This window comes from Actinia tenebrosa, unplaced genomic scaffold (genome assembly GCF_029948245.1).
Source record: "Actinia tenebrosa isolate PJP-AT-01 unplaced genomic scaffold, QUT_ActTen_1.0 PGA_scaffold5__44_contigs__length_20552954, whole genome shotgun sequence".
Taxonomy (NCBI): Eukaryota; Metazoa; Cnidaria; class Anthozoa; order Actiniaria; family Actiniidae; genus Actinia; species Actinia tenebrosa.
Genome location: NW_028292582.1, coordinates 4902532 through 4923503, shown reverse-complemented (window position 1 = coordinate 4923503; position 20972 = coordinate 4902532). Strand labels below are relative to the sequence as shown.

Here is a 20972-nt window from a genome sequence, read left to right as displayed (position 1 = left end):
GGAGGAAGGAAAACTTGAGAACCTGGAGAAAAACCCTCGAATTAAGGGAGAGACATAACAAACTGAACTCACAAGTTATACCAAAGTCGGAATTCGAAATTGAAACATTGGGGGTGAGAGTAGAGTGCACTACGACTACGCCACACTTGATTCAAAGATTATGTGACGTTATGTGACAATCCTCGTTATAAAAAGGTTATTATTTTTTAAATAAACGTTTTTTTGTATACCTTTTTAGTTGTCCAACTCAGCAGTAAACGAGAACAGCGCACAAGACACCCTGGTTGGTCTTCTAAGCACCGTCGACCAAGACGTTGGACAAAAGTACACCTATCAATTGATTGACAGCTCGAACGGTAGATTTATGGTCGATAATAACGCTATAAAGGTGACGAGACGAATATCGATATTCTCATTCAGACCACGTGTCATTATCTTCAGAATAATATTCTTTGTTTGATTAGTATCCATATTCATGTGTCTTCTCATGTGCAACCGTTGAACATTATACTCTAGGGAATGACACTAGGTATGAAACGGGAAAACTTTACCCCTATAGCAAAAATTCTCGTGTTTAAGCAAGTATCAGACGTCGAACATTTGATTTGCACGCGAACAAGATTCCTTTCTGACGTCTTTTTAGTCAACAGATTGTTCCTACAAGCAGAATCTCTCCTCTTGCCCCTCAATTAATACAAAAGAAAGATGTATTCTGCTAACAGGGAACAACTGAACCTCAAAATATTCACTAATATCTCACCTCTGGGGTGTCGGGTTCGGTTCCTGGACCCATATGTGATTAACGTTTGTTAGGTATCTCCCTTGCTTTGAGGGTTTTTCTCCAGGTTCTCCGGTTTTCCTACCCTACCTTTGCAAAAGCTAACACGCTAAATCCCAATTAAGACTGTGAGTTTTCCGTGTCCTGAGTTTGATCTGCCCATAGTCTATCTATGAGTAAGAATTTTGATACGTATTTATATTTTTCTGTCATACACTTAGGTAGCGCAGTCAAACAAGCAATGCTTGTCTCAGGGAGGAAGCCACTGTTTGCTAAACTACGAAGCAGCAAGACAACAACGTATACGCGTGCGCAGTACAGATAACGGCGTTCCTCCGCTTTTCTACGACACAGACCTTGTCATACTCATCCGTGACGTCAATGACCAACCACGTGATCTAAAGTTATCCGATAACAGAGTGAAAGAGAATGCCACAATTGACTCCCTGATTGGTCAGTTTAACGCCAGTGACGAAGACGCTGGGCAGTCCTTGTCGTATTCTCTCGCTGATGATGATGGTGGACGATTCAGAGTAGACTCTAGTGGATATTTGTACAAAGCGAATAGTACGAATTATGAGACGCAAAAACAACACACTATTCGTGCTGTCGTGACTGATAATGGTCGTCCAGCGATGAAGGTTTGTATTTATACTTTGTTTTCAAAGGGTCTAACAAGCAGAAATTGTGTAATAATCTTCAGGTATAATATGACTCTTTTAATAGACATGTTTCGGCAGTCCAAGGGCCACAGGTTTGTTAGCCAGCACTTGCTGTTATTAAAGTGCTTCTTACACAGAGCAGCATTCTTACTCGTAAAATAAGGATTCCTTTTAATGAATTTTGATATGTCTGGAGGGCCTTAAATTAATTAATTTATTATTTTTCAACTAAGATCAAGTTAATAATATAATCAAGTTGTTATAATTATTATTGTAACATTTATCTAGTTTCACTATGTTTTGATTTTCACTACATATTTTTCAGATTGAAAAGGTTTTCGTCATCGAGGTTCTTGACGTAAACGAAGCGCCTGTCAAAATTCAAATAACATCTGTTGGTGCGCCAAGCTCCTTTCCGACAAACGACGCTCGCGTCAAAGAAAACTCCCCACAAGGAACTGTGACAGGTACTCTAGAAGCGTTGGACCATGACTATAATCAAGTACTGTCCTTCAGGCTCGATGATGATGCCAACGGCACCTTTATCTTGGACTCCTCCAAACCTACATGTGCTGCAGTCACTAACATGCCTGAATATAAGACAAAATGTACGACTATTCTGCAACTAAAGCGATCATTGAACTACGAGGAGAAGAGAGACTATACTATCACTGTCAGAGCCACTGACAGCCACGGTCTGTTCACTACACAACAGCTGTCAATCACCGTGGTTGATCAGAACGACGCGCCGACAAATATTACTTTAGGGGGTGGAGGAAGTGCAAATGTGTATGAAAATTCCAACGGGGCTTTAGTTGGTGTGTTGGCAACCACAGATGAAGACGCCTCGCAGACATTTACTTACACTCTCACTAATGATGCTAGTGGTCGTTTTGTAGTGCGAGGTGACAAACTTTTCGTTTCCAACTCAGCAAATTTAGACTTTGAAAAACAGTCTTTATATAGTGTTTCTATCCAGTCGACAGACTCTGGTTCCCCTTCCTTAAAGCACATCAAAGACTTCTCCATAACTGTTCTTGACTTAAACGAAGCACCAACAATGATTGGACTAACCAATAGTCACGTGACTGAGAACAGCAAACCCGGCACTGTGATTGGCTCGTTGAACGTAACAGACCCCGATAATCTTGGTCCACAAGGTGTGCGACAGTCACATACTTGCAGCGTCGTTGGAAGTCAGATTGGAAAATTTGTAGTTGAAAACAATGTGCTCAAGGTGAATCAAGCTACTGTGGACTACGAACAAGCTACCACACATGATATTATCGTGAACTGTGTGGATAATGGGACGCCGAGCCTGAACCTTCAACAGAACGTTTCCGTGTTTGTCGATGATGTGAACGAAGCTCCAAGTAAGATAGCTTTATCGAGTAGCAGTGTGGCAGAGAACTCTTCGCCTTCTGTAGTTGGTAAGTCTTGGGACAATTCCTGGGCCTGGTGCATGTGACGTCATCATAGCAGTCTTTGACTAAAGGCTTGGTCTTGATTACTTTTGCTATGTCAACCAACATTGCGGCCATGTCTAGCACTCTTTTATTCTCATAGGAAACAATACAAACGTTTACATTATTCTTGGAGGGTATTTGACGTCATAGCTGCCATGCTGATTGACTTTAACGAAAGGCTTGGTCTCGGTTTCTTTTGTTATGTCAACCATTATGGCCGTCGCATCTTTTGTCCTCCTTTCCTCGCTGGAAGAGATGAATGGCAGCTATTATCTGTATTCTTTTAGACACCATGACTGCCATATTGGTATACCAAAACAATGCATTTTCTAACTTCCGGGAATTGAACTCTATTATGCAAAAACTGTGCAGAGAGTTAATTGTTTAGTCAGGTACACCAATATGACTGCCTTCTCACGTGAGTGAAAACACTATATTGAAGTGCTTTTAAGTATTACTAAAATGAATTTTATTTTTAAATTTTTAAGGCACTCTAAGTACCGCTGACCCTGACAACGAGGGCTCAATAAGGCAATACTTTACATACAGTATTATTGGTGATACCGCTGGTCTTCCATTTATTATCCATGGTAATTACTTGAACACGACAAGGTCATTGGATTATGAGACCCAAGCGAGCTGGAACTTGACCATTCAGTCTACGGATAGTGGCAAACCACCTAAATCAGTTACCAATTTATTTACCATTTCTGTAGTCGGTAAGTTGCATTTTCCCATTGTCACGCAATAAACTACTTCGACGAGAAGGTGGCCATCTTGCCAGAGATGGAGGAAGAGGAAAACTAGAGATAGTTAATAGACCTCTTTACCTTGGGCGTAATGTTTTCCCATTTCAGACCGAGTGCTATTCGCTAGAGTGTCATTTCTTTATTTAATGGTTGCGCACGAGAAGACCCATGCAGTACTAGCATGACGGTGCGATTTTCTAATTTGATATTTCGCGCGCTGTGATCGGTTCAACGTTGTCATTTAAATTTTCCGTACCGTGACCGTCCCTTGTTTTGTAATCAAATTGTTTTTACGCTCTAATGATATGTCTAATTTTAGATGTTAATGAGCAGCCTATGAAGATCACACTGTCAGAGTCGGCTGTAAATGAGAACAGTGGAATGGACACTATCATTGGAACACTGTCCTGTCAAGATCCTGATGTAAACCAGAACCACACTTACACACTGACCAACACAGCATCTGGTTTATTCAAACTCATTCAAAATAGGTTAATGGTAGCTTTGCAAAATGATGACTGCTTAAACTACGGTGGTGCTTTCTGCAAAATCAATTTCGAGGCTCGGCGGCAACACGTTGTGCGCGTGCGCACTACCGATAACGGATCTCCTCCTCTAAGCAACGAGAAAATCTTCACCATCACTGTGCGTGACGTCAACGATAGACCACGTGATTTGAAGTTATCTGGTTATATTGTGAAAGAGAATGCAACTATTGGAACGAGGATTGGTCAGCTATCTGCTAAAGACGAGGACAAATTCCAAGTTTTGTCCTTCTCGCTTGTGGATGATGATAACGGTAGATTTATTATTGATTCTGCGGGTTTTCTTGTCAAAGCCAAGAACACGGATTACGAAACTAGTAGAGTTCATATGGTGACTGTACAAGTACGAGACAATGGGACCGAGCCAATATCGGTAAGTAAAGCATGTTGGTCTTAAAATTCCCGAAGCATTTTAGCAGTGATTTAGGCAATTCAATGACGCCGTCCTGCAAACGACCTTTTTTTCAGGATATAAGAATCCATCAGCAGAGCCGCGGATCTAATCTAATTAGGAAATATCAAATACAAAATAGTTTTCTTTTTCACAGTTAGCCCGTCACAACAGTCCCCTTCACAGTCCCCTGCGCCATCTTGAAAAGTAGCCGTGCCTTTGCATCGAAGCGAGACGAACGGTGAGCTTGCAATGTTAGAGACCTTTTTTAACGCCTTGAACAATTATTCACATGTCTCTATCATTGCAAGCTCAGCATTTCGATGCAAAGGCACGGCTACCTTTCAAGATGGCGCAGGGAACTGTGAAGGGGTCTATTCTACTGTCATTGTTTAATATCGGCGGCTCGACCTTTGCCAAAATCCTAACTGTATCTGCCCCTGACCAGATATTTTACTCAGTTTTTGTAAACTCACTTTTTCCCCAGTTAAACAAGACATTTAGCATTTTCGTGGAAAACGTTAACGAAGCTCCAGTAAATACATCAATTACTTCTCAAGATGGACAACAAACCTTCCCTGACGACATGCCACAAGTGAACGAAAACTCTCCCCAGAGGGACGTAGTGGGGACGATAATCTCTTTGGACCATGACGAAGTCCAGCATCTATCTTTCAAACTACTTGACGACGCAGGCGGGAAATTCTCCCTCGGTTCGTCCGTCACGTGCAAGAACCAAACCACTATCCCTGGAATAGAATCCATGTGTTCTGTTAATCTAGTGGTCAGCGGTCTTCTGAACTATGAGCAAAGCAAATCAGAAGACATAGTTGTGCGCGTGACTGATCCAAATGGTCTGTTTCATTCCAAGAAATTCACAGTCAAAATCCTCAACGTGAATGACAAGCCCAGTAATATCACACTTTCTGGAATTGATGTTGGATACGTAGATGAGAACGCTAACAACGCGTTTGTTGGTGATCTAGCAGCAGTAGACGAGGATGCAAATCAATTGCATACCTTCAGGATGATTAGTAATGGCGGCTGGAAGTTCGTTCTCAAAGGGACCAAGATATATACCTCGCGGTACGCCAACATTGATTTTGAGAAACAACCCTCTTTGGTTGTCATTGTGAGGGCTATCGACAATGGACGACCTAAATTGTTCCTTGATAAATCGTTTACTATTCAGGTAAATCCAACCAGTTTTTTTTTTGTCTCAATCTATCTATCTGTCTGTCTGTCTGTCTGCACGTCAGTTTCTGTGGTCATCGGTTTCTTATCCACTGTCTATTAAAGCAGTGACGCATGACTGTGAAAAGCTCAGTGCCATATGCGTGCCGTGCCGTGACTGTGATGTTTTCTAGGATTTCAATTGGCGGATTTTTTTCTCGCGCAATATTATTGGTCTAGCAGTGCCATGACCTTGGTGTGACCGCGTGTCCGCGCCGTGTTTCTGCCGTGTTCCGGGTATTTGATTGGATACTAGAGTAAATTCTCAACCAATGTGATTGAACTGGCGTATCCCTTGCCGTGTCAAGACCGTGTTCTTGTCGCGAGCTTTTCACAGTCATACGAAAAGTGCTACGGTTGTAAAACAATGTAGATTTATGAACTTTGTTTGTTTATATTCTCTCATGTGCTTCCAGATTCGAGATGTCAACGAAAAGCCTACAAGTATCTCACTGACCAACCAATCCGTAACAGAAAATTCACCTCAAGGTTCACTCGTTGGCAAGATTTCTGTGGAAGATCCAGATAACAAAGGCCCGAGAGGACCCTGGCAAGTACATACTTGCTCCGTATTCAACAATGTCCCCTTCATTGTCAACCACACATCAAACGAGTTACTCGTGGATGGAGATTTAAATTATGAAGTCACACAATCCATTGACGTCATTCTGCGTTGCTACGACGACGGTTCCTCTCCTCTCTATATCGAGAAAACCTTTAGAATCGACATCATGGACGAAAACGAGGCTCCGACGAGTATCAGCTTGTCCGGCTCCACGGTTGCCGAGAATTCTGGGATTGTTGTCATAGGAACGTTCGACACAGTCGATCCGGATAATTTGTTTGCCGCTGTCCAGACTTTTAGTTATTCTGTCGTTAATGGCAGTGGCTTGCCATTCGTTGTAGAAGGGTATACCTTGAAAACATCTCAGAGCCTGGACTACGAGACTAAACCATTGTGGGAAATCTATGTCCAGTCAACTGATAATAAAGGTGGTTATTTCATATTTTATAATATTAATTCTTACTACCCAGTTGGAACTAGACTGTATTTGGTTTCCTCTTCCAACTATGTTGTCTAACGTAACGTACTTTGAGCTGATGGCGGTTGCCAGATTTGATTATGAAGCTATGCTTCGCAATCCATAGTTCAGGTAGTTTTCCATGGCTTAACCCGGACGATAAAGAGGTTTATATAATCAATGTACTTTTTTAGATTGGGCACTGCAGACGGATTCAGTATATTCCTTATATTTTTATTCTACAGGCCTTAAGGTCACAAGGAAGTTTCAAATAACTGTATCGAATCGCAATGACGCGCCCACAAGTGTTAAAGCCAGCGGAAATCTTTCCATTTTCGAAAATAGTGCTCCAGCGACTTATATAGGAAATGTTTACACCGCTGACCAGGATGTTGGACAGACGCACTTTTACCAGATTGAGAGTGTTTTGGCAGAGGGACACAGTGGAAAACGGTAATAAATAGAAATAGAAAACAGGCGAAGAATCATTTAAAAAATTCAGGTTTCTTTGATTTAACTTGTCGGCCATGTCTATTTGATTCTTTTAGAAATCCATTCCCCCAATCAGTAACTCATAATAAGCAATCTCAATCTGCAGACACTTTCTCATACTTGTTATCTATTTCTAGAAATGACAGTAGTCTTCTAAACATGTTCTCCATCGGTTCAACGTCTGGCTCAATCACCCTTTCCTCAAGACTTCTCGACTTTGAGCAATACTCTAACTACACGCTTCTTGTACGTGCCGTCGACAATGGTTCCCCTCCTCTCTCAGTCACGGGGTATATAAGCATACTAGTGAAAGATGTCAACGAGGCTCCAACAGCCATCACACTGAGTAACAACAAGGTATTCAGCAGTATATTTTCTTCATTCAACGTAATAAATAAGAACATTTGCATGATCAGTTCAGCTCCAATAGAGGCTTTGTACATCACGTGCCCAACACATAATACTGCTTGGGCTGCCTGTGGTTAGATGGCAGAACAATAAAATTCCTTTGCTCTTGGAAATGTAATTCTTTCTTATGTAAAACGATTGTATTGTTCCTGCCATCTAAGATCGCCCCATGTAAGGGAATCCGGACATATGATGGATTCCGGATTCCAAGCGCTGGATTCCGGATTCCGAGACTCTGGATTACGGATTCCAAGGCCTAAAATTTCGTGGATTCCGCATTCCCTTACATGGGGCGAATCTAACATGGCTGCAGTCACGTGGTGGTGCAAAACCTCTATTCATGGTTCCGATTCCCCTTAGGTACCGTTGCTATGTCCCTCAAATGCCTCGTTATCCTCGTAGATCTCTTTAAAACAGATACTGTTGTCTGTGAGACAAGATTTTAATTCCAGTGAGAATTAAACAGTCACGCGTTAAATGCCCGGCAGCTTTTTAGTTTCTATTTAGAAATATTACAGCGCTCTTCATCTCGAGGAGGCATGATAATCATGAAAGCTCTGAACAAAAACGAGTGGGGGCTGAGTATTTATTTGTGCGCGGGAACTGGGAAATGCTGGCCCCATTGGATAGTCATGTAGTTGTCGTAGTAGTACCATATAAACAGAAATTATAGCAATAGAGGCTTTGCACATGATGGCAGCCATGACAGGAGGCACAACAATAGTCTTTTCCCACTGGGAGACTGAATTCTTTCTCATGTAAGTCAGATGAGGTCAGATTCCATTGTCCCTGCCTCCTGTCATGGCTGCCATCACGTGAAGGTGCAAAGCCTCTATACATACAGAGAAAATAACGCGAGAACAGGCCCTTTGCAGTTAACGGTCACGTATCTGTACTGGTGAGCAAAATTTTTGTTTTCATATTAGTTTGGTGATTCTTTTTAGCTACTTGTAAAGAACTGAATGAATAGATGTGTATCCAGTGTGTTACGAAATGTAGTTTTATTACGATCTCTCAAAAAAGGTTGTAGAAAGTTTGTTTGCTCTCCAGTAAATTTCCCCTATGGGAATCAAAATTCATTTGCTCTCAGTGAATTAATCAGCATGTGATTGCTTAGTTGCAAAGGGCCTATTGAAACCAAGGACAGTAAAAGTTTTCGTCAGTAAACTATTCCCAGGAGACATTTTGAATCAGGAAATTAAATTCGAGTTTTCCGATCAAGATTACTTACTTAACTGTTAATTCTGGATATGAGTTAAAAAAGGAATGGAGTAGTCACTCTTTCTAAAAAGATTTAGTCTCTTTCATTCCTACTTTTGAGGCCGTTCTAAAAATATAGTGCTAAATTTATAATAATAATAATCATTTAAAAATAAATAAAAAATCTTATCCGGATACGATGGGGCTCGAACCCACCTACAGAAATAAAACAAATAAATTTTAAAAAATCGATCCCACTTTGCCATACCCCCGAGACATCCGCAGAGCTGAGGCGGCGTATGGACTTCGGACCTGACGGCAATTAAATCCTTCTGCCCTTGGGTGTACGAATTACGCAAGAAAATGTTCTAGCCGGAGCATCAGGGGAGAGACCAGCCGGCCCCCAGACCATAACGGCTAATCCCTTGCATCTCTGCCACGCACGGAATCGATTGAAAATTTGATGTTAAAAAGTTTAGTCTATCTGGTGCATTGTTTTCACGGCTATTGTTATGCTGATTCACCTGGAACCGTGGTCCAGTGGAAAAAACTTGGGCTTCAATGACACTAAGTCAAGTCCGGTTGAGCGAAGTTAATATCCGGATGGGTGACCGGAAACTTATACTTAGTTATATTTTTGCATGTTTTTTCCCACGGTAACTTTTACTCGATTACAAGCCGTTTCAGTTGAGAAATCGTCAAAAATTAAAAACTGTCTTTTATTTAATTAAAAATTAAAAATTTTTTCTAAGTACTACGTACTCTTTGCCGAGGACTTGTTTCACAACACTAGACTCGTCAAACAGGCACCAACTTGTTTCTTATTTGCAGCAACTTGTCTGACATGCAGCAAATCATCTATTATTTGCAGAACTTGTTTTTCATTTGCAACAACTCATTTAAAATTTTTTGAATTTTTATTTAGGTTTTCGAGAACACGGCCTCTGACAGCATAGTCGGGAAACTGTCTGTTCAGGATCCTGATAATGTAGCGATTTCCTGGCAAAAATTCACCTGTTACGTCACAAACCCAGATCAAGCTCCTTTTAAGGTAAGACCATTAGTTTTCTATTATTCACTTTAGAAAAGATTTCGCACGAGTGAATATGATGAGGCAAATCTTTGTTTGCACGTAATTTATCGCAGCCATGTTGTTATCTGTGAATAGCTTAGGCTCATGTCAAACGTAGAACTTCACATGAGCCAAACCTAATGACATCAAAGAAGAACGCCTGGTTATCCATTGTTTCAATTAGGTTCGGCTCATGTGAAATTACAAACTTACAAACGAGACTAGGCCTTTGCTAATGCGTCTGTGGTCTTCAAAAACAGTGGTATACATCGATTGCGAAACTGGCGTATATAATGTATGAATAAACACTAACTAAATAATATTAATTGGTATCTATTTATTGGTTTTATAGGTTGTTAATCATTTATCGTTAGCTGTGTCTAGGGATGTTCTCGATTTTGAAAAACAGAACGTTTATTCAGTTAGCGTAAGTTTGAACTTGTGTACATGTATTTCAATAAACATTGTCATCGCCAATAGGCGATAGGCGAAAAGCGATAGGAGAAATGCCACAAATTCCATTGAGAAAAAGCTTGATTTATTTTGTAGTTCCAAATTATCCTCGTATCCGTGATACTTTTGAGAAGGGTCCATTGCACATGAAGGTGTTCAACGCCGCTTAACATAAAATAAACACCGTTACAGTGATTTTCTTGTTTATACTATCATTCTCCTTTTTTGTCCGTCTATCTTTCCACTTATTATTTCCCTTGTTCCTACTATATTTCAATCTTCGTATATTCTAATGATTTTTTCCTCTTTTCATACCTTTTCTTTCATTTTACAGGTAAATTGTAGTGAACGTATCTCACCACCTTTATCAATATCGACAATCTTCACAATCATAGTGCTAGATGTCAACGAGGCTCCATATAATCTGACCATCAGTAACACGATGATACCCGAGAACGGTATCCCGGGAGATATCGTTGGCCTGATAAATGTCCTGGACCCGGATACCCCGGTGAGTAGAGCAACAATAAGTCTGCGTCTTCAAATAATTTAAAATAATTATGACGAATGTCGCTTTGGTGTAAATTAGTGAAACATCGATACCCGAGAACAGTGAGCCGGGGGTTATCGATGTCTTGATAAATCTCCTGGACGCGGATACCCCGGAAAGTAGAGTAACTATCAGCCTGCGTCTTCAAATGATTTACAGCCATTCTCAATCACACGCGCCGCTCTAGCGATTGTTTCTGTCGCGACGAAGAAGCTTTTGGTGTACGTCAATCAAGGCGTTTCCATGACATTCTATAGGCACGTGCCCTTATAGCTTTGTGTTTCCCTACATTGTTTTGGAAACGCCTTGTGATTGACGTCCACCAAAACCTTCTTCGTCGGGACAGAAACAATCGCTAGGGGGCGCGTGTGATTGAGAATGGCTGTAAAATAATTATCATGAGTTTCGATTTGGCGTATTCAGGCCGGGGTGGGGCGGAGCGGGGCGCTTTTGCATTGGCGTAAGCGCTCAATACAGCTATTTTTTCCTCAGTTTTGCTCCAAACATTTTTTAAAATGATGAATCAGTTTTATTCAAAAAATAGTCGTTATAAATATGGTATAATCAACAGAAACAAACTAACTTGCACTTCAGTCCGTAGCCAGAATAATATTAGTCCAATGTCTATTACTTATTTTTTATCATTAGATTGTGACTCATTGGCGTTTGACAAGAATTTATCAGATTTTCTCGAATATTCAATAAAACAAAAGCAAAATATTTTACAAATTAAATGTCACTAAAATCGGGGCATTATTCTGTACCTCACTTGTTCGTGGTTTAAACTGCCCAATAGTGTAATGTATCCTTTAATTGCGATTCTGTATTTCAACAACAAGCACTTTATTGTCATTTCCACGTTCCTGAAGCGTGATATCCAGCAAGGTTGTGCTGGGAATGCAAACCACGGCATCTTCTTGAAGGATATTAACTTGCACTTGGTCGATTGTGCTGGTATTTCGCTCCCAAAGTGTTCCTCCTTTGATTTGGTCATCAAACTTGTGCTTTGTCATCCTTTTAAGCCCTGGTTTTCGTTTACTATCAAAGTTTCTTGAAGCAGATGATCCCATTACCAATATATATCACGAGATTAGTTTTTTCAAACTCGAGTGTTAAAGGGAATAAAACAATTGTATCGTTAGTTTTTGGAGGCGAAAAAAGACAGCTTAAGAAAAGGAATTTATTTTCAATCGACACACCTATTTCTATGGCAACCTTGACGTCATCGTTGCTATGGAATTAACTAAGTTCGTCATCTGAAAACTATTGGCTTCATCGCCGCCATATTGGGAAGTGTGAAGGAGGGTACCCGATCGTCAGTTTTTTTTAGGCCAATTGTCGGTTAAAGGTTAATATTTTACAAGCGCTGACCATAATATTAACTAAAATGATAAAATATCAGACAACTGTTAACTACTAATTTTAGGTTATTTGTCAGTTAACTACAAATTTTTAGGCCCATCCATCCATCCATCCATCCATCCATCCATCCATCCATCCATCCATCCATCCATCCATCCATCCATCCATCCATCCACCTCAGCCATCCATCCATCCATCCACCTCCTCAGCCATCCATCCATCCATCAATCCATCCATCCACCTCCTCAGCCATCCATCTATTCAATCTATTTTCTCATTTTTTCATTTTCTTCTAATTGTAATCAACAGGGCAGTACATTTGCCAATATTTCACTGAGCATTCAAATCCAGTCCCCAAGTTTGGATGCTTTTAAGATAGTCGGAAAGCTCCTGGTAACCACAAAACCGTTAGACTTCGAGAAAGTGAACTCCTATCAAGTAACAATTGTAGCAATGGACAGCGGTATCCCACCTCTTAATACGACCAACGCCTTTATTGTTAATGTAAGTGACAGTTTGGATGCCACCGACGTTTGCACGATTGCTTTATTTGACTACCAAATTCTAGCTTCCACTTTATACTTCAAAACGATATATTAGAATGCATTAGATAAAATACGACAAAATCCCTAAGGGGAGGATAGGAGCGAGAAATTCTCCTGTCCTCCAAACCAATATGGCTGACAGATAGATATGGTAATGTGTTTTGTTTCATTGGTTCAAGGTAACGGACAACAACGATCCACCAAGCGCAGTCCTTTTGAATTCTTCTGGAATATTCGAAAACGCCACCTCGGGTACAGTAGTGGGTGAACTGTCGGCAAAAGACCAGGACACGAACCATTCGCATACATTTGTCGTTATCAGCCCCAAGGGTACGTCAAAGCAGATTAAATGCTTTAATTAAACTGGTAACATATCGTTATAGGGCACTTTGAAGATGCTGCATGTGAGTGTGTGTGCTTTATGTAGGAGAGAGGGTGGGGAAAACGTAACGCCTGGTAAAGTTAGAGTGAAGGCATTTAACCCGTGAAATAAAAAATGTCAGTCAACCTCTAATAGAAAAATAGACCCAAATTAAACAATGGAATTAGGGTCTACTAATGCGGTGTATTAGCCTAATATCTATTTCACGGGTACTTCACTCAATATTAGGACGTTCCCTGTCCTTTCACCTAAGATATGTAAAAGGCGTTACCTTCCTAATATTGTACACCTTCTCGTGCGACTCTGGGCTTCACCGATTATGCTTGTAAGTTCTGCTTATTTATACTAATTGTTGCGCATGGTAGCACGTTGAATAGGGAGTATATGTTTCCTTACTGATTTCTTAAGGAAGCATCTAAGATTTGCGTAACCATGGTAACGTACTTTGACGCAACTCTCAGTACCTACCAGTCATAGCGCAGTGGACGCACGTTGAATGTTGACCATTTTCTTATTTGCAGATCTTTTTAGTGTCAATGGAAGCACTCTTGTTCTCAATAATAGAAATCTAGATTACGAAACTGCCCCACAGATAAATGTATCAATTAAAGTCACTGATGACGGGCAACCTCCGATGAGTGCCGAGGTAATAGTTTATATATTTGAAAATCTATCTATCTTTACAAACATTCGATTTAGTGAACATAAACCAGCACTAGCACTAACCTTGCCGTGAAAGCTTATCAAGGTGTTGTTTTTTTACCTAGCCACAACGATGTGCATTGCCTATAGTTGAAAAATTGGCCATGATGCATTCTGGTCTAGCTTGGGTACAAACACTTATTGATCTAAATGAATACCTTACATAGTGCTGCGTGTACCTAAGATATGCACTAGAATGTTGTTCGTCGAAAAGACAACTGATACATTGGATTTTATTACACGATGCATTCTGCTCAGGTTGATATAAATGAAGAATACCTTAAATAATGCTGGGTATACTTAAGTTGCACTAGAACTTTGCTCGCTGTGAAGCCTGGGCTTTTATTTCACATTGCATTCCGATCTAGCTAGATCGACATGTAACTATGACATGGTTGACTCCCGACGCTCCCCTCGGAGCAAGTCCATATTGCTGCCAATCTGCCTATTTAGTTTGAGGGAAAATGTAAAAGAAACAAAAACACAAGTAGTCAAGAACAAAATTGATTGATTATATTTAATTTTTGTCCCCAACAATCAAGCTTTTGGTGACTGTTACCGTACTGGACAGCAACGATCCACCAAGTGATATCAATATGACGTCGTCTCTTCCCCTCAACGACGAGAAAAATATTTTGGTCCCCGAGAACAGTCCGGGGGGTACACCGCTGGCCAACCTATTCGTAGTGGACCAGGATATTTCACAGAGTCATACTTGCGTGTTGTTAAACGGGCAGAAGTATTTTGTTATTCCACTTAGTCAAGCGAAGTCTACTGCGCAGGTGCTGGTGAATGACGCCGCTGGACTGGACTATGAGACAATGTACAACAAGAATATCAATGGTAACCCAGCGAGTTATTAGAGCGGGAAAATATTCAATTAATTATTAGTAATAAAATTATTATTTCCAATCATAATCTTTCTCATTCGGTAAATATTGCTGTGATCCGGACCCTTGACTTCAGTATCATTTATGACGAGATTAGCCTTGCTAACAATATAGATATTTATTATATGACCGTGAATCTTAGAGCCTGGACACTAGCAAATCGAGCAATCTGATTGGATAGATCGCATCGCGGACTGGTATTAACCGGTCCGATCGCATATTAATCTTACGGCGAAAACATTTTGTCCTTTTCAATGAAAAGTGGTCATATAATAAAACTCTTATCAACCGAACTTGGTCGGTCTGTACGGGATAATCTTAACCTCGGTCGGGTACCATTCGAAATCCGGGCTCACCAAGACGACTGGAACATGGCCGATGACGTTAAGAACCAAAGACGAGCAGCTAAAGGCAAGTTTACCAGAAAATTAAACGAAGTAAAGAAGGCTATCGACGAAGATTGTGGAGTAGAAATAGTCAAGAGAAATTACGACGAATTGGTTGAAACCTGGAAGACCGTTGAGTTAAAGCACGATGTTTATACCACATTCCTGACTGATGAAGAGGTAGAAGACGGTGACACATGGATTCTGGAATTGCAAGATTTGTTCAGCGACGCTATGAAACGCCAGAATCAATACGAGAAGAAGATCGATCTGTACATTCCGACCTCGGTCAAGATTATCCCGTACAGACCTACCGCTCGGTTAATAAGATCTAATTATAAACATTGGTATTCTTCAAGGTGCACATTCTTTACATTAGTTGACGGTGAATCTGCAATCAAGGATAACACCGTTATTTATGAGGAAAAATACTTCATGCAATGTACTTATACGATGTTTCTTTTTCCATTGAAGTAACCGTTCAATGCACGGACAGCGGTAACCCTCCGTACTCCAAGATCCTATCGTTTTCCGTAGCCGTCAGTGACGTGAATGAACCACCATTCAACATCTCACTCACCACACAGCCTCTGCCAGAACATCCTCCAGAGGGTTATGTTGTTGGTTCTCTCTCTTGTCAAGAACCAGACTTCAATCAGAATGACGCATTTAGAGTAGTTGGAGGTTCTTCAATGATATTCGAGGTAATTCCCATAGAAAGCACCTCGTGTATATTTTGATTGATAGACTGAACGTATAAGAGACGTACATCTCTTTCAATGAAAAAACAATGGAAATCGTTTTGTAAAGTCGTCCAAAATGGCGGCTATGACGTCACATATGTAAGGACAAAAGACATGACCGCCACGTTGTTTAGCATAACAAAAGAAGCTAAGACCATATCGTTTGTTTATGTCAACCAACATGGCGGCTATGACGTCACATACACAAGGATCAAAGACACGACTGTCATGCCACAGTGCGTCCGCCTATTAAGAAGTTCGTAAATCGCTACAATATCCGCGATAATATTTAGAATAGCAGATTACTACTTATCCAACTAGTATGCTAAAGTTCAGCCTTGATTTGGGGTCATTGTCGTGGTCACCACTCAAGCGAATTCGGGAAAGGTCTATTCTTGTAAGACAACCTTAATTTTTGTCTTTTTTTCTTCAGGTGAATCAAGATTCCAATCTCTTGGTAGTGAAAGACCCTTCCTATCTTGACTATGAGGCTTTACAACCAAACCACACTGTAACTGTTCGTATCCTAGCAACAGACAGTGGAGCCAAGCCACTAAGCGCGTCACGTGACTTCATACTTCACGTTATCAACGTAAACGAACCTCCATTTTTTGAAGCCATGAATGTCAGTGTAAGGGAAGACATCGCACGTGGAAGATGCGTCGCACAGATTAATGTCAAAGACCCTGATCTCAACCAAACAGTTAAACTCTCTCTCTTAAGTCATGAAGACAAATTTGACATAACAAATACATGCATCAGTGTGTCAACCAATGAAAGTGAGACAGGAGGATGGTATCTGAGCAGCCGGAACCCTCTTAGCTACGATAATTCACTACCAAACCACGTCTATGGTGTTCTTATTGAAGCGAAAGATAATGGACAACCTGCGGCCTCCTTCAACGAATCAGCCTTTGTCTATGTACAACGCGTGAATCCTTGCGATACGTATCACGATTGTAATGAAAATGCAACCTGCGTGCGCTTGAACGGGACCAGCTACACTTGTCATTGTAAACCTGGCTTCACCGGTGACGGGCGCGTTAGTTGTGTTGATATTAACGAGTGTGAATCAAGCCCTTGTTCTCCACATGGAACCTGTCACGATGGGTTGAATGCTTACCTTTGTACATGTGACGAAGGCTATACAGGAAATACGAGCTGTGATCCTATGGATTACTGCGCGTCCAATCCGTGCTTTAATAATGCTACGTGTGTAAACACGAACAGGACGAACTACGATTCAGACTTCTTTTGCATTTGTTTGCCGGGCTATACTGAAAAAAACTGCTCCGTAGAAATCAACGAATGTGACTCAAATCCATGTTCTGGTAATGGGAATTGCACTGATGGGATTAATAGATTTAGTTGCGCCTGTCTTGAAGGCTACACGGGGACGCAATGTCAGAGAAGTACTGAAGCCTGTAATCCAAACCCTTGCGATACAACTCACCAAGTATGTGTCCCACGAAATCTAAAGACTGAAACTTCCGAGGAATCGCATGTGTGTGTTGATAGCGACTTCGTTATTCCTATTTATTTTAAACCCAAAGTTTTTCCTCTTAAGCTCGTGGCTACATCGCACTGGAAGTACCAACTGCAAGATTTCGTTAAAGGCAACGTACAATATCCTTTGAAGGAACTAAATAACGATGAGGCAGACGAATCCCAGGTCGTTGCCACAGATTTATTTGTGGTCGAAACCTCTATTGTCTTCCTCAAACCTTCCTCAGAGAGCCAAAAAAGAGAGCGTCGAGCCAGTAGTGATAATATCGAGTACACGGCAGTGTATTTTGTTGTAAAACATGAGGACTTATCGGTTCCACAGTATACTTTCTTCGTGTCCCTGAACAAGACGTGTATTACAATAAAGAAAAAACAAAATTCTGATTTTGGGCAAAAGGTAGGTTTGCTGACCACGTAGCCGAGTACTGACGATCCTCAAAACTCCAGTGTATGCGGGCTTAGCCTCACTTCTGAGGTCGGTAAACAAGAGCAGAAATTAAAATAACAAAACAAGCAGCTCCTGGATTCGAGGCTAAGCCTGCATGCACTGGCGTTTTAAGAAGCTTTTTAAAAGTCGTCAATTTCACGACTAAGAAAACATGTGGCCGTTTTATTAATTCTCCATTCTCTGTCAAACGTTTTATTCATTTATGTATTCCAAATTTAGATATGCGACGCGGCATACGAAACGATGGTCCGGATTCATCCCATGCCAAGAACAGGAGCACGAGAACAAGACGCCAAGGCTGGTCTCCATCCTTATATGTACTATGTCTTCATTGGTGCAGGTGTTCTAGTATTTCTACTTCTTCTTTTAGGAGTAATTCTATTAAGGTAAGTCAGTTTTCATATGACGTCACAGCCGCCATATTGCTGTACCTTTGACAAGAACTTTGTCACTAGTTTGTTTCAAACTCGTACCCAGTCGCTGCTCTTGTCTTGTTGATCTCACGCTGTGGTTGATGGGAAGGATTTAGTGAGTTCCCGGTGCATCAGGGGAAGGACGGAAGAGAAAGGCGAAGCGTCGTCACTTTTTCTCTCTCCTTCCCAAAAGCCACCGCGTGCAAAAAAGCGTGAAACAAATGACGACTGGTTACGAGTCTGAGTTTGTTTTGTGAGGTACGCGAATATGGCTGCCATCTCTATAGTCAGTTAACTCTCTAGAGACTGAGTGAAAACGCTCTATAGCCGTGAGTTGTGGTCGATTGGCCACATGTTTTTTTGCCTCTGGCTATTTTGAAATTAATACCCTCGCAAAACAAGAACGATGCATTTCATGCATGCATTTAATTGGCGTGTAGAATTTCTATTAAGCGGCCGCCCTCGGGGAATCGTCAAATGGCCGTTAAATGCAGCTGATTGACTTCTAAATAAAAGTTATAACTTAGTTCAAGGACCCAGCCCTTTTAGAAACTTTAACAACTTTATTTTCCTTTGACGGATTGGAAGGAGAAGGAGGGGGGCTATTTGGCTTCCTATGAAAATTTACTCGCAGAATGTCAAATGAATGTTTGTTTCTGGAAAGAACCCTCTAATCAGAATCGTGGACTGGCCTCTGTCGCAGCTAAATAGAGGCTTGCATCTAAATAGAAGTTCCACTGCATCTAGCCGATAAGTTTCCACTCACTCAAACAGTATCTCTATTTCTATAGACGAGATCGCATTAGAAAACGTCAGCTGCAAGCTTTCCAAATACATGACAAACTTCTGGATACTGATGGCTTTAAGACTGAAGTTATGCAGCGTCATCAACTCTCGAATGATGGAGAAGGTGAAGGGACTCTTAACCCAATGTACGGCATCCAAGGAAATGTCCAACCTAGCTTTGATATATCAGAAAATCCTCTTTATTCAAGACCTGATGATACTGACGATCCTGTGCCTGAAGATCTAGGGTTTTCGAACCCTATTTACCAGACTTTTCAGTCGGTTAACTTGAAAGTTGATGTTGATAAAGCAGAGCCAGTCAAGGTGTTATTGAGTGAGTCTGCCTCTCAACCTCTGTACCAGACACCAAGAAAACATAATCCTGAAGAGATTACAACATTGACCGGTATAAATGAGCCTCAGAACGAAAAACTAGACAAAAAATCAGTTCAGACGAAAAACAAAAAGAAAAAGAAAAAAGCTGGTAAAAAGCAAAAAGCCCTGCAAACCGATGATGATGATAGCATTCCTGACATTGCCGCCGTAAACCCGATGTTCCAAAGCCGTGGCACTTTCGAACAAGCGCAGGATGACTCCAAGGACGAAGAAGGGTTGTACGCGGTTCCGAGGAGAAAAATTTCCAAAAACAAATCGAAAGAAGAAGCGAGCCTGTTGGACGAGAATCCAGCACAATCAATGTACGATACCCCAAAGAAAGTCACTGGCGGGGAAGGAATGTCGAATCCATTGTACCAAAGCTCCAGCAATCTTGAATGTCCAGATGAGCCACTTCCGGGAGACATCGTAAGCGCTTTTTCCGGGTTCTCCACTTCTACCAAGATGATGGGGGAGGAACCGGGACAGAGCGAATGCTAAATGGAATCACTAAAACTCGACAAGGGCACAGACATGTTCTGCATACACATGTAAAACACAAACAAATCGACAGTGATAACTACATATAAGGATTCTTTGCTGGCAAAACATTAATTAAATTTACGGCAGAAAATTATCAATTTTTTGAAGGATATGAATAATAGGAAATCTAACAAATATTTTGCTTTTTATATGCAATTGTTTCTTTAAGCATTCGTGTACACATATGACCAAAACCTGCAACGGTTTTGTTTAATTTAGTCTACATGAGGGGTATGATAGAATTCCCACGGAATCTTTTTTAGTTTTGCTACATTAATGCTCCAGGACTATTCCAGAAAAGCAAAAAAAAAAAAAAAAGCCATTCTCAAAGTGAACTCTATCTTTCTATATAATCATGAACGCTTCAACGCTATCGACATCCATTTGTCTGACATAGTATTTTTACAACAATTATATTTTCTCTTCCATGTATTATTTTCTCTGTTTTCGCTTTTTAGATATGTATCTTGTTCATCAAGATAGGCCTGCCATGGTTTTCTTTTTAATTATGACATTATACAATATACTCTTTACAATCAAAGGTTTGTACAACGTAATGCTTCATTTGCAATTACGTCACGCTAGTACTAGTGCTACTATCTTTTTGCTAGTGCCACACACAACTTATAACTTTTGTATTATAATCATACCTATTATGAGACAGCTGGTCTGCACACGTATTTCAAGCAAGAATTAAATGATTAAATGAATTTCACTGAAAGTATAATAGCGTGTTTTCCTCGTGTAAGCAAGGTATATACAGGGTCTCCCGGGGGCGTCTTTAATTAGATCAAGGATACTGAGTACAAAATAGGCATTTCTGAGTTGAATAAACAAGGTGAATTCTGGTCTAGCTTGGGTACAAACTGG

The 20972-nt window shown here is 40.7% G+C and overlaps 1 protein-coding gene across 1 annotated transcript in view; it reads left to right on the top strand.

The window, feature by feature from the left end:
- Window positions 1-20829, top strand: part of LOC116301316 (protocadherin-23) — a 41639-nt gene extending 20810 nt beyond the window's left edge. The window contains exons 13-32 of the mRNA XM_031710354.2: window positions 239-388; window positions 1000-1419; window positions 1766-2870; window positions 3395-3625; window positions 3975-4573; window positions 5079-5783; window positions 6241-6817; window positions 7092-7299; window positions 7476-7695; window positions 9872-9997; window positions 10371-10445; window positions 10806-10982; window positions 12693-12887; window positions 13108-13258; window positions 13832-13956; window positions 14555-14855; window positions 15763-15992; window positions 16465-17934; window positions 18205-18371; window positions 19190-20829. Coding sequence (XP_031566214.2) covers window positions 239-388; window positions 1000-1419; window positions 1766-2870; window positions 3395-3625; window positions 3975-4573; window positions 5079-5783; window positions 6241-6817; window positions 7092-7299; window positions 7476-7695; window positions 9872-9997; window positions 10371-10445; window positions 10806-10982; window positions 12693-12887; window positions 13108-13258; window positions 13832-13956; window positions 14555-14855; window positions 15763-15992; window positions 16465-17934; window positions 18205-18371; window positions 19190-20060 — 8103 coding nt within the window. The 3' untranslated portion in view covers window positions 20061-20829. The remainder of the gene's footprint in view (window positions 1-238; window positions 389-999; window positions 1420-1765; window positions 2871-3394; window positions 3626-3974; window positions 4574-5078; window positions 5784-6240; window positions 6818-7091; window positions 7300-7475; window positions 7696-9871; window positions 9998-10370; window positions 10446-10805; window positions 10983-12692; window positions 12888-13107; window positions 13259-13831; window positions 13957-14554; window positions 14856-15762; window positions 15993-16464; window positions 17935-18204; window positions 18372-19189) is intronic.
- The last annotated feature ends 143 nt before the right edge of the window (window positions 20830-20972 follow it).